The following is a 13,952-nucleotide window of genomic DNA, read 5'->3' as shown; positions in this document are numbered from 1 at the left end:
GTAAAAAAAAAAATGAAATGTTTTGACATCATCAAAACAAAACTATTCAACTGGCCCAATCTGATTTTTTATTTTGTTCATGCAAATTTTTGAGATTTTGACTTTTCATCCTGATTTGGGATGGGAAAAAGTTTCAAAACCTCACAAATTCTCATGAGACAGGAAAACCGTCTCCCATCCAGCCGTAGGCACAGTGCTGTATCCAGGGCCATGCAGTTACACATGGCTCTGTGCTCAGGGCTGCGGCTAGTTCTTACTCACACATAGACCCAGCGTTTCAGTTGAATTACTCATTTTCAGCAAGGGTTATGGAACCAGGCTGCTTGGGAGCTGCAGGGTTAATATGATTAATCCAGCCACTTTAAAACTGTTCTGTGCTGTAACCTGGAGAATATTATCCTGAAAACACTGGAGCTAAGTGGCTTCTGCTTCCTGTTTGGGCTTTATTCTCTGCAGGCTTTGCAGAATTCTGGTTTCCAAAGCTGTAGGCCTGTGTTGCCAGCTGTGGGTTGGTATGAAAATGAATGTGTTTTAATGAAAAGGCCAGATTCCATATACATAAGCATTTCCTAATGCTACCTTTTCCATTAGTTGTTCCACTGAAGTCAATGGGACCCCTCCTCGAGGAAGGTGCTACTCAAGGTGAGTAAGGGTACCAGAATCTGGCCCTCAGCCATTTTTTTATTGAGTGTGTTTTGTGATGGACGCACACAGCAGATTTACAGATGACTTAGGCGCTGCTAGGACAAAGGTACCTACCCATTCTTATCCTGAACCATCCACCAATGATCCTCAGAGTTGTCGAGAACGTAGTACTCCTCACCGCGCTGTAAGGTCAGCTCCTGGGGATTCTGAACCTTGTAGTCATATATGGCCATTGCTAAAGCCTCCTTGGGGTCTAGCAACAACCTCTGCAAAAAAGGAAAACGATAACCAGGCTCGGAATTTATAGCCACAAAAATAAAGGGCAAGTAGCCATTAACTGCTAAGTCGGTGAAATGTACCCTCCATAGTGGAGCTCATATTCCCGATGCTGGGAAATGTACATGGGAAAATGATTGAGTCTCTAGGCCCCTGGTGGGGGATGCTGGGATCACTGAGAAATTCCCAGCCCTTCTGGACAACAGCAACCCCGGCTGCCTGGGGAAGGAGCAACATGAGGCCGGGTTATCAGTGCTGCTGAGCTTGTCAACCTTTGATGTGGAATAAGCGTGAAGTGTTTCCGTGTGGGGGTGACTGAGCAGAACAGTGCTCCTGCTGCTCTCGCAACAATGCAAAATATTGCAAAGCGGCTGTGCATTTGTCAAGCGAAACTGCATCTTCCTGAGCAAACTTAGCTCCTAACATGGTGCTGCTCATACACAGTTTGAGAAAGACAAAGGTGAAAATCCAAGAGAAGCGCGGAATCCAGGAAGAATCAGGGGCGTGCTAATCTCTTTGCACAGAATAGTGCACTGAACAGCAATGACCCCTAAATGGGGCATTTCCCCCGGTGCAAGTTAATCGGACAAGCCACTGCTGAGGCTTCTCCTGCCTCGCTGCACTCACCCAGTTATCTTCAGGAGTGGGAGGAAGAGGCTTCTTGGAGGCTGAAATGAAATGAAGTAAATTAATTTGGAACCAATCTAGACAAAACCAGAGAAGAATATCAGGGAGCCGTGTAAGTGGTGTCGAAATGGCTGAGGTATAGAGCAGACAACCTAATTTCAGAATAACAAGGCTTGGCTCCTTATTGCGGTTGGGATAAGAAGTAAAAAAAGAGCCTCACACTTGCATAGCATCTTTCAACCAGAAGAACTCGACCTGAAGGTGTTGTATGGGGGTTGCCCAGGCAGCAGTGGAAAGCAACTGTTGGTAGAATGCAACGTTTGTTTCCCCCTAGCAGCACTCTACAGCCCATTCAGAAGAGGAAGTGGAGAAGAACTTTCTCAGCTGAAACCACAGGGCAAATGGAGGTAGAACAAAATAAAATATAATTTTGCCATGACCCAGGAGCAAACTCCCTTCTCTTGAGAGAATTGACCTGGGTCATTTCCTGATCACAAGTGGTCAGCACCTTGGTTTTACACCTCATTCAAAGGACAGCACCTAACACCCTGGTGAGGTAACTGGGTCCATTTTAATTCAGAGGAAAGAATACCATTTAAAAAGGATGATAGGAAAACGAGGATAAGGCACATCCTGGGAAGGTGGCACCATTTCTCTTCCCTGGAAATGTAGCACAGTATTCTTCAGTGCTTTCTACAAGGTGGGATGAATCTTACTGTTGCTTGGCACAGACATATCGAAGACTGAGAACATCTGTAATGAATCCCATACCGTCCTTGGTGGGGTCATATTCTATACACCCGGCTGCCAGCTTCTCTGTCTGGGCACAGCATCTCCATCTCCCATCTATCCAAAAATTTGGATGATACTTCGGCACCAAATTGTTGTTGTTCCTGGTTTCTGAAAGAAGTCAGGAAATGTTTTGTTTTAAAAAGGATTTCTACTACAAACTGAGGTATGTGGCACTGACGCGAGCTCTGATAACGACCAGTGGAAGTGAGTAAAAATCATCCGAATTTCAAGGAAAATTGTTTTCCCTCAGTCAAAGGGTATGAACGCTGATGACAACCCTCTTTTTGTGAGTATCTTCAGCCAGCTGTGTTTAAATGTTCTACTTTCTCACGTAAGGAGTGTATGATACAAATAACCCTGATTAACATGAATAGAAGTTATGCAATCGCACAGGGGAAGACTAGAACCTTAGCAAAGTGTTTCTCTTTAAATTCTTAACAACAAAGGCAAAAAAAAAAAAACAACAAAAAAAAAAAAAAACAAAAAAAAAAGGGAAAAAAAAAAACTTAAAAAAATATTTCTCTTTAAAATATTAAAAAAAAAAAAAAAAAAAAAAAAGCACTCGTAAAAAACAGAAAACCTGACATAGCAGGTAGCAAAGACGTTTATAAGAGACCACAACTGTACCGCATGTGTAGGATACAGTCAGTTACTACTGTCGGCTCAGTTACAGTATTAGCTGTATGGCTCAAAATTGGCATTTAACATTTAGCATTCACATGCTTAAATACCCATCTGACTGTCCTCGTGAGGGATTAAAGGTCCCATGTTTGAAATTAGTGCTCTCTGTGTAAAAAAACTTTTTACTATTTAAAAAGAAAATCTGCAGGCCTGCATCACCCGGGCCTGTTAAACTGCCCTGTGAAGATGAAGTTATGAAATGTTTAACTAAAGGAAGTGCTAAAGCGGAGCGCTAGCAATAGCAGCCTCTTGCAAAGTAAATGATTGCAGAGTAAATGCAGGAACAATGCACTTCATAGCCAGGCCAAATGTTTCCCCAATAAATGGAACACTCCCCTCGCATTGCAACAGCCTGTGTTATAAACCAGGAAAAGGTTAACGGGAGGGCTGGTGCAATCCGTGTTACTAAACAAGACCTCCCTTATCGCAAGCGCTGTGGTCCTTTCGCATTGCAGTGCTCACCGCACTTTCACTGCATAATCAACACAATGATCCCAACAAATATAAGAGGGAAGGAAATAAATACAAGAGGAGAGGGAAATATAAGCCATCCACAAATAAACCTCCCAATAACGACTTCTTTAGGAAGATTGTTATCCAAACAAAGAGTCCTAACTGTGGTTGAAAGATTTTCTACACACCAAAAACTCTCTTTATATATACAAAAAAAAAAGTAATCAAGTAAAATACCCCCTCTCCCGCAGCATAAGAAGAATCAAGGTTAGGACAATGTATTAATTAACTAATGTTGCCAGTGAGATCCAACCAAAACCTCCCCATGCACCAACTTTTCCAAGGGCTGCTGAAACTATGCCCCTACAATTTGCCACCATGCTGTATAACCACCTGCACAAGTGCTGTTCTGCATGTGCAAACATAAGGCATTTGACTCCCTCTGAGCTGTCATTTTTGTCTAGTCTCTGGCTACTGAGGAAGCGGGGTTGGAATAGTGACTTCGGAGATTCGATTCGATTGCGCACAGGACTACGGTTACCTTCTTTCAGAGTAAACACCCATCTTTGCCGGCTCTCTCGATCGGGTGCAAACACATACAGCAGGTAGTTGTCATGAAGAACCTGGCGAGGGGACCAGAGAAGCAAGCCAGTGATTAGAAACAGCTCCTGCTGTCTTTCGTATCCAGGGGAACTCAAAGCACCTCACATACCAATGAGTTACATACCAGTAGTGCCGTGACTATGTAGGCAAATGTGACAGCCACCGTGTTCTCAGAAATGGCTCATAATCCCAAGGGAATCTAGCACCTTGGTTTGTTTATTTAAAATTGATAGGGAATACTGGGCAGGAAAGAATTCAGCCCAGACATTCTTTGGGGTCAAGTTCTCTGCTGTGGAGGAAACACTAGTGAAATTAGTGTAGATCCAGCCACTTCCACCAGCAGACACTTTGGCCCTACATTTTCTATTTTCAACTTCTACTATTACTAACATTTGTATGGAAGCAGCATCCTTGTTTCTTAGCAGTGTGTCTGTTCATGCAGTTTGTCTTCACCTGAAATCCTAGAGCCAAATTCTGCTCTCACTTGTACCAGTGTATATTCTGAGCAACTCCATTGAGTTCAATGGGTCTACTCGGGATTTACTCCAGTGTAATTGAGCAGAATTTGGCTCTAGGATTTTAGATGGGAAATAAGCTGCAGAAGAAGAGAACTACTAGGAAACAAAGATGCTGTTTTCATAAAGTTGTCCCTACTTCTGAACAAATGTGGGAAGAGAACTCCTGAGCATTCATGACATTTAAGCAAATAGGGTAAAATTTTCCAAAGCAGCCAAGGGATTTAGGCTCTTAGGGTATGTCTACACTACAGGATTAATCCGAATTTAGATAATTTGAATTTGGGAAACAGTTTGTATAAATTCGATTGTGCGCGGCCACACTAAGCACCTTAATTCGGTTTTAAACCACATTAATTCGGTGGTGTGCGGCCACACTACCCCATTAACTTAAATACAGTAATTCGGTGGTGTGCGTCCACACTAACCCTAATTCGAATTAACAAAATCGATTTAGGCTCTACTCCGTTCGTCGAGGTGGAGTACAGAAATCGATTTAAAGGGCCCTTTAATTCGAATTAACTGGCTCTGTAGTGTGGACGGGTGAAGGGTTAATTCGGATTAAGGCAGCTAAATCCGAATTAAAGTCCTAGTGTAGACCAGGCCATAGTCTCTAAATAGAGACTTCTGTGAGATGTCAGCTGGTCCTTACACACTATCCCCAGTCATATGGGAGGAATATTGAGAGTTTATGACTGTTATTTTAAAGAATCAATCCCTCTGTTGATCCCTTTGTCCTGATGCTTTTTAGCACATACATGCGTACACACATACACACCCAAGTGCTGTGCAGCTGTGGAAACTCTGAATTATTCCCTTTACATTGATGAATTATAACCTTTCTAAGAAAAAATAGAAAAAAAGCATATCTCCTGCTCCCTCTGAGGTATTCTTCTGTTGATGGGTGCTGATCTGTCTTGTGCAGTTGCTTGGATAAGTTGCTTTTTCAAACCTGCAGCAAACTTCTGAAACGTGCAAAAAAAATAACCATCCTGTACCATACAGGCCGTATTGCACTGTGCTGCCTCATGTAACAAGCCACAGGAAGATACAAAACCATTGGTGGTTCCATAGCAGATCTACAGCAGGGTACAGCTGACTTTTATTTTTTAATGTGCTCTTACAGAACACTACAGAACTATCTCCGGGACAAAATTCAGACATGCGATTAGCAGGTGCAACTTCCATGTGTCGTTCACATCACGTATGAAGTTTGTCAAAAGGAGTTCACCTGTTTTCTCTGCAGAGCGAATCCAGCTTTCTACCCCAGCTTTATTTTATTTTTTAAGCAATACGGCCACATACAAGAATTCAGATGAAAGAAACACATCGAAGGGTTTGTTTCTTTTTAAATATTGGTGTTTCCAGGAAACAATTCCAGGTTTAATTCTGGGCCATGCTCCAGTGACGCAAAGAAACTGGAAGCTGGTGAATATCCCCAGCCTGTGGCAGCTCCCAGATGGCACAGAGTTGGTGTAGCTGTTGTTAAGCGCTCCAGGTAAAGAGCCTCACACCAGAAGCCATTTGCAGTGCACAACACCAACTTCTCTTGGTCCTAGAAAATATCTGAACGAGGCTGTATCTTTCTGAGGACCTGGCGCTTTATCTGGTAACTGTCTATGTAAAGAGCACTCCTGTAACAGCCAGCCCTCAACCGTTCTCAGCACCGTGGGCCTCGTTGGTGGAAAGGGGCTTAGCCTGCCAGTGGGGGCCTTGATTTGTGGGTGTTGGACAGACACTCATCTCCCGCTGATTTCAATCCGAGCTGCGGGTACTCAGCCCCTCTGAAGATAAAGCCCCCAGTTTCTAAGGTTGGGCACCTATAAAATGAAGCCACTATTGGAGATGTGAGCTGTGTAACGTCTCTACGGTCGCAAAGTGAGTCTGCGGCACAGCTGGGATCTTCTGATCCCAGTCCTGTGCTGGAAGTTAATTGCTCCCCCTTCTTAGATCCTTATGAGCTGGTGTACTCCACAGCTCAAAACAGGGGCATTTCACCCATTGTGAACAAAGCCCTCTATACAATTATTAGTCACTAAGGCATATGATAAATGTGCATTCTTAGTGTTTAGATTAATGTGCTAGAAATTGATCTATAATCTACATTAGGAATACATCATTGTCAACCCCAAATGTTCAAAATCACGAGTCAGCCCCCCAAATCATGAGCTTTTATGTAATAAGAAATTTTGGGTTCTTTTTCTTTTCTTTCTGTAGGATGCGTTGGGGGGGGGGTCACATTTTCAAGCTTTTCTCTGCAACTGTGAGGCCTAGAAATGTACTTAATAAACAAATCAGATGAGATGTTCCTGTATTCACTTGACTCCAGAAGCTGTGGCCTTAAGAAAAAGGCCAAATATCATGAGATTTGTGATAAAATTGCAAGAGTTGGCAACTCGGGTAACAGAGCCAAATGGGAATTCTAAACGTAATAACCACCTAACACTATGGAATTTCTAGTTTGATGGAAAGGTAAATGTATCTTTGTAGACTAGAGAATATGTTTTCTCCATTCTCTTCCCTCGCACTGTCTCCTCTTGGTCCTTCTACAATCTCACCACTGTTTACCTAAAAGCCTTCTCCATTAGTGCTCCTCCCATCTGGAACAGCCTTCCTGCACATCTCCTATTCACCGAGGGCCTGCTCTAAAACCCACAGAAAGTGGGGTGATTCACTACTAGTGAGGGTGATTAACCACTGAAACAAACGACCAAGGGACATGGATTGCCCCTTCTGCTCCCCCCCAACACTTGTCGGCTTCAAATCAAGATTGGATGCTTTTCTGGAAGAGGCTTTAGTCAAACACAAGTGATTAGGCTCAATACAGGAATAACTGGATTAAATCCTGTGTCCTGTGTTATACAGGAGGTCAGACTAGATGATCTAATGGTCCCTTCTCGCCATAAAGTCTATGTATTTGTGTAGTCCAGTGGTTTTCAACCTTTTTTCATTTGCGGACCCCTAAAAAATTTCAAATGGAGGTGAGGACCCCTTTGGAACTCTTAGAGAAAGTCTATGGGCCCCCATAAGTCTGCGGACCACAGGTTGAAAACCATTGTTCTACGGTAACAAAAACCTTTCACAGACCCCTTAGACATGGTCTGCAGACCACAGGTTGAAAACCACTGGTGCGGTCAATGGAAAGACTCGGTCTTCAATTCTCTATTTCTTTTCACATCTTAGCTGAAAGCATATCTATTCCCCCTTACATTCTCCCTTTGCTCTTATATATCACTGCCACGCTGTTAGTTTACCTCTACATACATTTTGAGCTAGTTTCTGTGAAAGCAATATCATTGGTCTAGGCAGACTTACCTGGAAAGGATATTTATAGTTACAGGGAATTGTGATGTCACTTTTCACAATTTCAACGCATTTGATCCTGGACAGTTCAATGGAGCCCTTCAAAGTTCTTTTTTTCTGAGAGAAAGAAAAGTATTTGGTTATGAATTCTGATTTGTCTAATTAAGATTAATTGAGTAATTAGGCAAAGGCTGATTGTGAAGTCAAGGCAGGTTGGTCATTTACTTTAAAGGAGTAGGATCAAAACCTTTTGTTTGAAAAGTACATTGAAAAAGTAAAGGGCTGAACACAGCAGGTAGTTCATTATAGAGTTGGTCAAACTTTTTTTGCTGAAACATTTTTTCTAGAAAAAATGGCTTTTTTACCAAACCCAAATATGTTAATGAAAATTTTCATTGTGCTAGAAATTTTCTAATTTTACACTGAAAAACGAAAACTGGAAAAATTTTCAGTAAAAATGTTGGATTTCAGTTCAGCTTTTGGTAGAAATTTTAGGGGTTTGGTTTTCAAAAACTGAACATATTTACCAAAAATGGAATATTTTACTGAAATTGGTTTTCAAAAACCAAACATTTTTCCATTTGGGGTTTCAGTTTTTGTCAAAAATAAACAATTGTTTTTTACAAGAAATCTTGAAATAAACATTGTTTTTCAAAATTTCCTTTAAAAACTAATTTTTCTGACCAGCTCCAGTGTACTATTGTTCATTGGAAAATACTAGATAGATAAATAGGCTTGGAATGGGGAAGAAAAAGGGATCCCCAAGAAAATGTTTGCTCGAACTCCTAAAAGCAAAATGGTTGCATTTCAACAGCTCTGTTAATTTCTTTTCCACTAATCATCACTCAGCATTCATGATCAAGTTGTCTGCAGCTTCACAAGTGAGACTGATTAGAAAAACATCAGTGTCCAGTAGACAGGACGTAATCAGATGCCTGTTATGTAGTGCATTCTTCTGAAGGATTCAGTACAAAAACATTTGCTCTTCGGAAGCAAAACTCGTTTCCTGTTTTGATTCTTCTTCAGCCGGGATTAAACGTTGTAGCTGTCTTCCAGCTCAGATCTGCGATGACAAAAGCCCGCAGTGCTTCAAGAACACCATGGTGCAAAGGGCTTTTGCTTTTCTAAAGCAACCTGTAGCTTTGATCAACGTGCTGACAAATGGGCTTGTGAGACTATTTTGTATCTTTTGTTACACTGCTCCCTTTCAGCTGCCTACCTGTGTATCATTTCAGCGAAGCAGATAATGCAGCTGATCACAAAGGGTGAGGTTCATCCTGTGCACAAGGCCCCACTCTGGCCTCACTGCTCAGGAGTAAATTTCAGCCATTTATTCACAGTCATGAAGAATGAGAAGAGAAGAACAATACCACTCTCCCTGGCTTTGCTGAGACCTTTGTCATGGCCAGCAGAGCTAATATAGACACTACTTACAATGGAACTCAGCCGATGGTTACATTAGCCGGCTTTTGCTGGGGTCAGGAGTGTGAAGAGGTGTGATCCCTGACTGACAGAGCTGTGCCTGCAAAAGCCGCTAGCACATGTGCAGTTACACTGACAAATCTGCCCTTTTGTGGATAGTTTGTTTCGCTCACGGGGGCGGGGGGTGCTGGGCTGAGCTATAGTTGGTATTTTGATATATTCCCAAAGGGAGCGCTTCCCCAACATGACTAAACCAGCAAAGCCTTCCAGTGTAGACACAGCCTCCCGCAGGACACGGATAACTCTAAACTTCACATGGGCTCACTTCACCCCACTTCTCTCACCTGCCGCCTCTTTCCTTTCATTCTCGCCTATTTATTCCTCTGCCTCAGTCTCCCCTCCACAGCAACAGATCACTCTTTCCTTCGTGCTGCCCCTGGGACCTTATCCCGCTCCCAGGAGCCACTAAATTGCTTATAGCCTGTAAAAACCTTCCATTTTGTTTTAGCCCAGAGCTGACACTAAGTCCTCCCTCGCCTTATTATCTTGACATCTGAGGCCACAACCACAAGTCTTTCGGAGCCAGTGTTTTCTGGTCATGTGCTCTGCCTTTTGTTTCTAAGAGGAACAGCAAATTGATTTGTGTTGATACCTTTCCTAGCTGTGGGGAATAGGGAGAGTGAAGCCTTTGTGTCGAGCTGTGTCCCTGTCCTACAGTCCTCATCACCTGTCATGTGCATTTCAACGACTAAGTGTCCGGGGGTTCCTCAAACAGACCGGGAATTGGACTGAAGAAGGCAATTACAGTCCTGCCACAGCACAAACCATGCACGATCGAGCAACGGGGCTGGAAGCTAAACACAGCCCTGACTTGGTGATGCCCGATTGCACACTAATCTCACAAAAGCAACGGTGCCATTTTGCAAAGAAAAATAAAACGCCTCTTTAAAGTGGTCTCAGAAAACCTCAGTGTTTCCTTCCAAAAAAGGGCCAGACAGCTGAAGTAAAACATGCCCATAGCTTTCTGTTTGCTATTCTCAGCCTGCCTATGTTATAATTACATACATGGGCAGCATCTTTCTGGGTCGTCAGTTCCTTTTCCTTATTTTAGCTAGTTTGTCCTAAATACTTCAGTGTCTACTGCACGCTCGCCATCAATACTTATCCAGGCACAATAGGACACTGCGGCCACATACCTAGGTGAAGTATAACAGGTTGCAAATGAACACGTACAGCTTTATTGATTTTATTTAATTATTGGCTGACGGGTGCTCGTGAAAGTCAGGGACTAACAGCACTGGACAGGATGAAGCACAGCATAAAGCTTCCATGCACCACGCTCCTAATCTGCATTATTCCGGCTACTCCCAGATCATAGAATCATCGAATCATAGGGTGGGAAGGGACCTCAGGAGGTATCTAGTCCAACCCCCTGCTCAAAGCAGGACCAATCCCCAACTAAATCATCCCAGCCAGGGCTTTGTCAAGCCTGACCTTAAAAACCTCTAAGGAAGGAGATTCCGCCACCTCCCTAGGTAACCCCATCTCCACTGATTTCACAGGATTCTGTGGTTGTTGCGAGGGCAAGTAGGAGTGTGTTGAGTTCTAGCTCACTCTTTGGGGTTTCAAGCTATGGCCCCAATCCAGCAAAGCATTTAACCACGTGCTTAACTTTAAACCTCTGTTTGTCTGTTACAGGGTGACTGGCCCCTTTAAGAGGGAGCTGGGTTCGATGCACCTGTCTCCCAACGGGGCTTAAGAGAGGGTATCTAGGCCATAGAGAGGGATAGGAAGGGCTGGTGAAAGCTCAGAAGGAAAGGAGAGGCATACTGGAGCAGCTGGTGAGAGCTATGGGGAGTGAGCTCCAGGAGACAGTGCACTCCCGATGATGAGCGACGATGCAGAGAGTTTTAAGTTGTTGGTGTGCACTGGGCAGTTGAGGAACCCTGCTGAGCTGCAGGCGGGCTCATGAGGAGGCCCCTGGGCAAAGGGGAGGAACTGGCTTGGTCAGGGGAAGCTGAGCCTGGAAACAAGAGGGCAGATGCTGGAGACGAGATCCCAGGAGCAGCGGTAGGACTCACAGGCAAGGGAGCCTGGGGAGTGGAACACTGTGGGGAGCTCTGCTGACTTGGCGGCAGTGGTAGCAAGTTGTTGGTAACTCGCAGGTGGGCAGCCTGGACAGTGGAGCCCTGGAACAAGGGCAAAGAAACTGTGAGCCGCGTGGAAAGCGGCTCTCGGGTGGGGAACCAGGCAATGATCTCCCTGGAAGGGGCACACCTAACTGCTGTGACTGTCCCTGTTGTGCTTTGGGGTTTTGAGAGAACAGTTTGATCCTGAGGGTTCTGCGGCTTACTGAACGTGTCCATGAATTAACTCTGCCCAGAGGTGGCTCTTTGGGTTGGACACGGAGAGACTTTATTCCTTTCTAAGGGGGAATGAAGGGGAAACTGAGGCAGCTGTCCAGTTTACTAGTGGGGGGCGCTTTGAGGTAGAGGCCCACCCTGCGACAAAGTCCCACTGGAGTCAAGAACATGAAGCAGGTGCTTAAAGTTCAGTGCTTTGCTGTACCGGGGCCTGTGTCACTTCAGCGACACAAGAATCCAGAAATAGTGGTGAGAACGTTTTGTAATGAAACCCAAAGCCAAGCGTCGCTCAGCTCCGTTTGGGGTTTTGTGGAGAGTGCGAAATTTGCTTATGTGAAGGAAAGTGTCACTGATCTCAAAGGGGTGAACCCTCCCTGCTGGGCTCAGCCCGAGTGGCCAGAGTAGGGTCTTGCAGCGTTGGTGGGAGGCCAGAATATTCCCCTGGGCCCTGGATCTGCACTGCTACCAGCCCACCCCTGTTCCTGTCCTGCTTCCAGCGCCCTGGACTTTGGGACTGAGAGGGATGCATGCAAGGCGTGCAGATCCCTTGCCAGGTACCTCAGAGCCTGCTCCCCCATGCTGCATCTGGGGCCCTGTGGTACCTGGCTGCCTGGAGGGGCAGGATTCACCTCCACAGCACCAGAGGTTGACTTGGTTTGGTGGTTCCACTTCCATCAGAAAATCAGCCCTCCCACAGGGCTCCTTTGCCGCTAGTCACTTTCTGAGAGGGTGGGCCAGGGGGCTTTTAGCTCTGCGTGTCTGTCAGCTAAAGAGACTGGCTGGCTACTCAGCTCCCTCTGCCCACCTGACCGGTTCCCTCTGCCCACCTCTTTGAGGATCATCCCTCACACAATCTCAGGTAAGTGGTGACAGAACCAGAAAACATTCTCGTTGCTGTTGGATGATGGGCCCTTCAAGTTCTCTCAGAGGCTAAGTAAACCCGTACTGAAGTGTGGTTAGGAATCCTTGACCTTTAGGGTATTGTCTACTGCGATAAAAAACCCGGGGCACCCAGTCTCAGAGTCCAGGTCAGCTGACTCGGGCTCTTGGGGTTCAGGTTACAGGGCTAACAATAACAGTGTAGACGTTTCGGCTAGGGCTGGAGCCTGGGCTCTGGGACCCACCCATCTCGTGGTGTCTCAGATCCTGGGCTCCAGCCAAGCCCAAATGCCTACACTGAAATTTTACAGCCCCTCAGCTTGAGTCCCGAGAACGCAAGTCAGCTGACCCATGCTAGCCGCGGCTGTGCTGAGGGTCTTCCATTGCAGTGTAGACGTATCCTTAGAGTCTGGCTAAAGATCTAACTCAGTAGCAGCAGCAACACTGAGGAAGGGATTCCCATACCTGCCGCTGAAGAACGAAAGTGGCTGGGTTGCCTTCTCTCCAGGAGATGCCTGGGGTCTGGGAGAAGAAGGCCTCCTGGACAGCCTCCCAAAAAGAGGAAATGGGGTGGAGTAGTCCAGCGAGATAACCCTGTGAAGACCCAGGGGAAGGTAAAGGGCCACAGAAACTGGAGGTTGGGTGGGGACAGTGACATAGGGGGAAAGACACGAAGATGACAAGGGGAGGTGGGGCAGAGTCTGCATGGATACGTCGCAAGTCGTGTAGACAAATAAAGTTCAGGTGGGAGCTCAGGGCCCGCTGGGAGGCAGAGGGGGCACTTGAGGCTATTTCATGGCGCTCACCTGGTTCAAATGGTTCTATCAGAACCGTTGCCTTAAGTTTTTTCTTCTGACGAGCAGAAGCTGAGGGTGGTGGGTTTGAAAACCATATGAACTTGACACCCCCATAAGATTTACTGAGGCGAACGGAAACCGGTGGGTTCACCCAGCCCTGCACAATTCAACTGCATAGCTTGCAAGGCTGAGGGCACAGCACTCCTCACTGGTTCCCAGAAAGGCGCCCAGTCAGAGCAACCCAGCCCACCAGCATCCCTGGTCCCAGAGCTGTGCAAAAGGTGCACTAGGACCCTGGCAGGGCCTCCCTTCCGCACAGCCATGTGGCCTTTGGGAAAGAAACTGCAGGCAGGAGCCAGCCAGAGACTGAAGCTGCGGGAGCAATTTAAGCAGGGACCACCAGACACTGATCCTATTTCCTGAAGTTCTGACTGGACTTTCTCTGCTGTGGGTTGGTTGGCTGTTTGCTCCAGACCCCTTCTGCCCAGTCTCCCTCTGTCCCCTCGCCCTGCTTCTTCCCTCACCTTTTCTGTTAGCTACCCCCCGCCTGACTAAACCCCAGCCCCCCACAATAAAAACCATGGCACTAACACACT

At 45.6% G+C, this 13,952-nt stretch overlaps 1 protein-coding gene across 2 annotated transcripts in view; it reads right to left on the bottom strand.

The window, feature by feature from the left end:
* The window catches only part of ITK (IL2 inducible T cell kinase), a 40,678-nt gene that overhangs the window by 14,970 nt on the left and 11,756 nt on the right, over nt 1-13,952 (bottom strand). The window contains exons 2-6 of one of the 2 annotated variants that reach the window (XM_024214192.1): nt 7,908-8,012; nt 4,016-4,097; nt 2,320-2,448; nt 1,540-1,589; nt 760-911 (exon numbers count right to left, since the gene is read on the bottom strand). In XM_024214192.1, coding sequence (XP_024069960.1) covers nt 760-911; nt 1,540-1,589; nt 2,320-2,448; nt 4,016-4,097; nt 7,908-8,012 — 518 coding nt within the window. The remainder of the gene's footprint in view (nt 1-759; nt 912-1,539; nt 1,590-2,319; nt 2,449-4,015; nt 4,098-7,907; nt 8,013-13,952) is intronic. The other variant, XM_024214191.1, reaches the window with a different exon arrangement.

Source organism: Terrapene carolina, unplaced genomic scaffold (assembly GCF_002925995.2).
Source record: "Terrapene carolina triunguis isolate 2854851 unplaced genomic scaffold, T_m_triunguis-2.0 Scaffold629, whole genome shotgun sequence".
Lineage (NCBI taxonomy): Eukaryota > Metazoa > Chordata > Testudines > Emydidae > Terrapene > Terrapene triunguis.
Note: the sequence above shows the minus strand (reverse complement) of the source record. Positions and strands in the feature narration are given on the sequence as shown.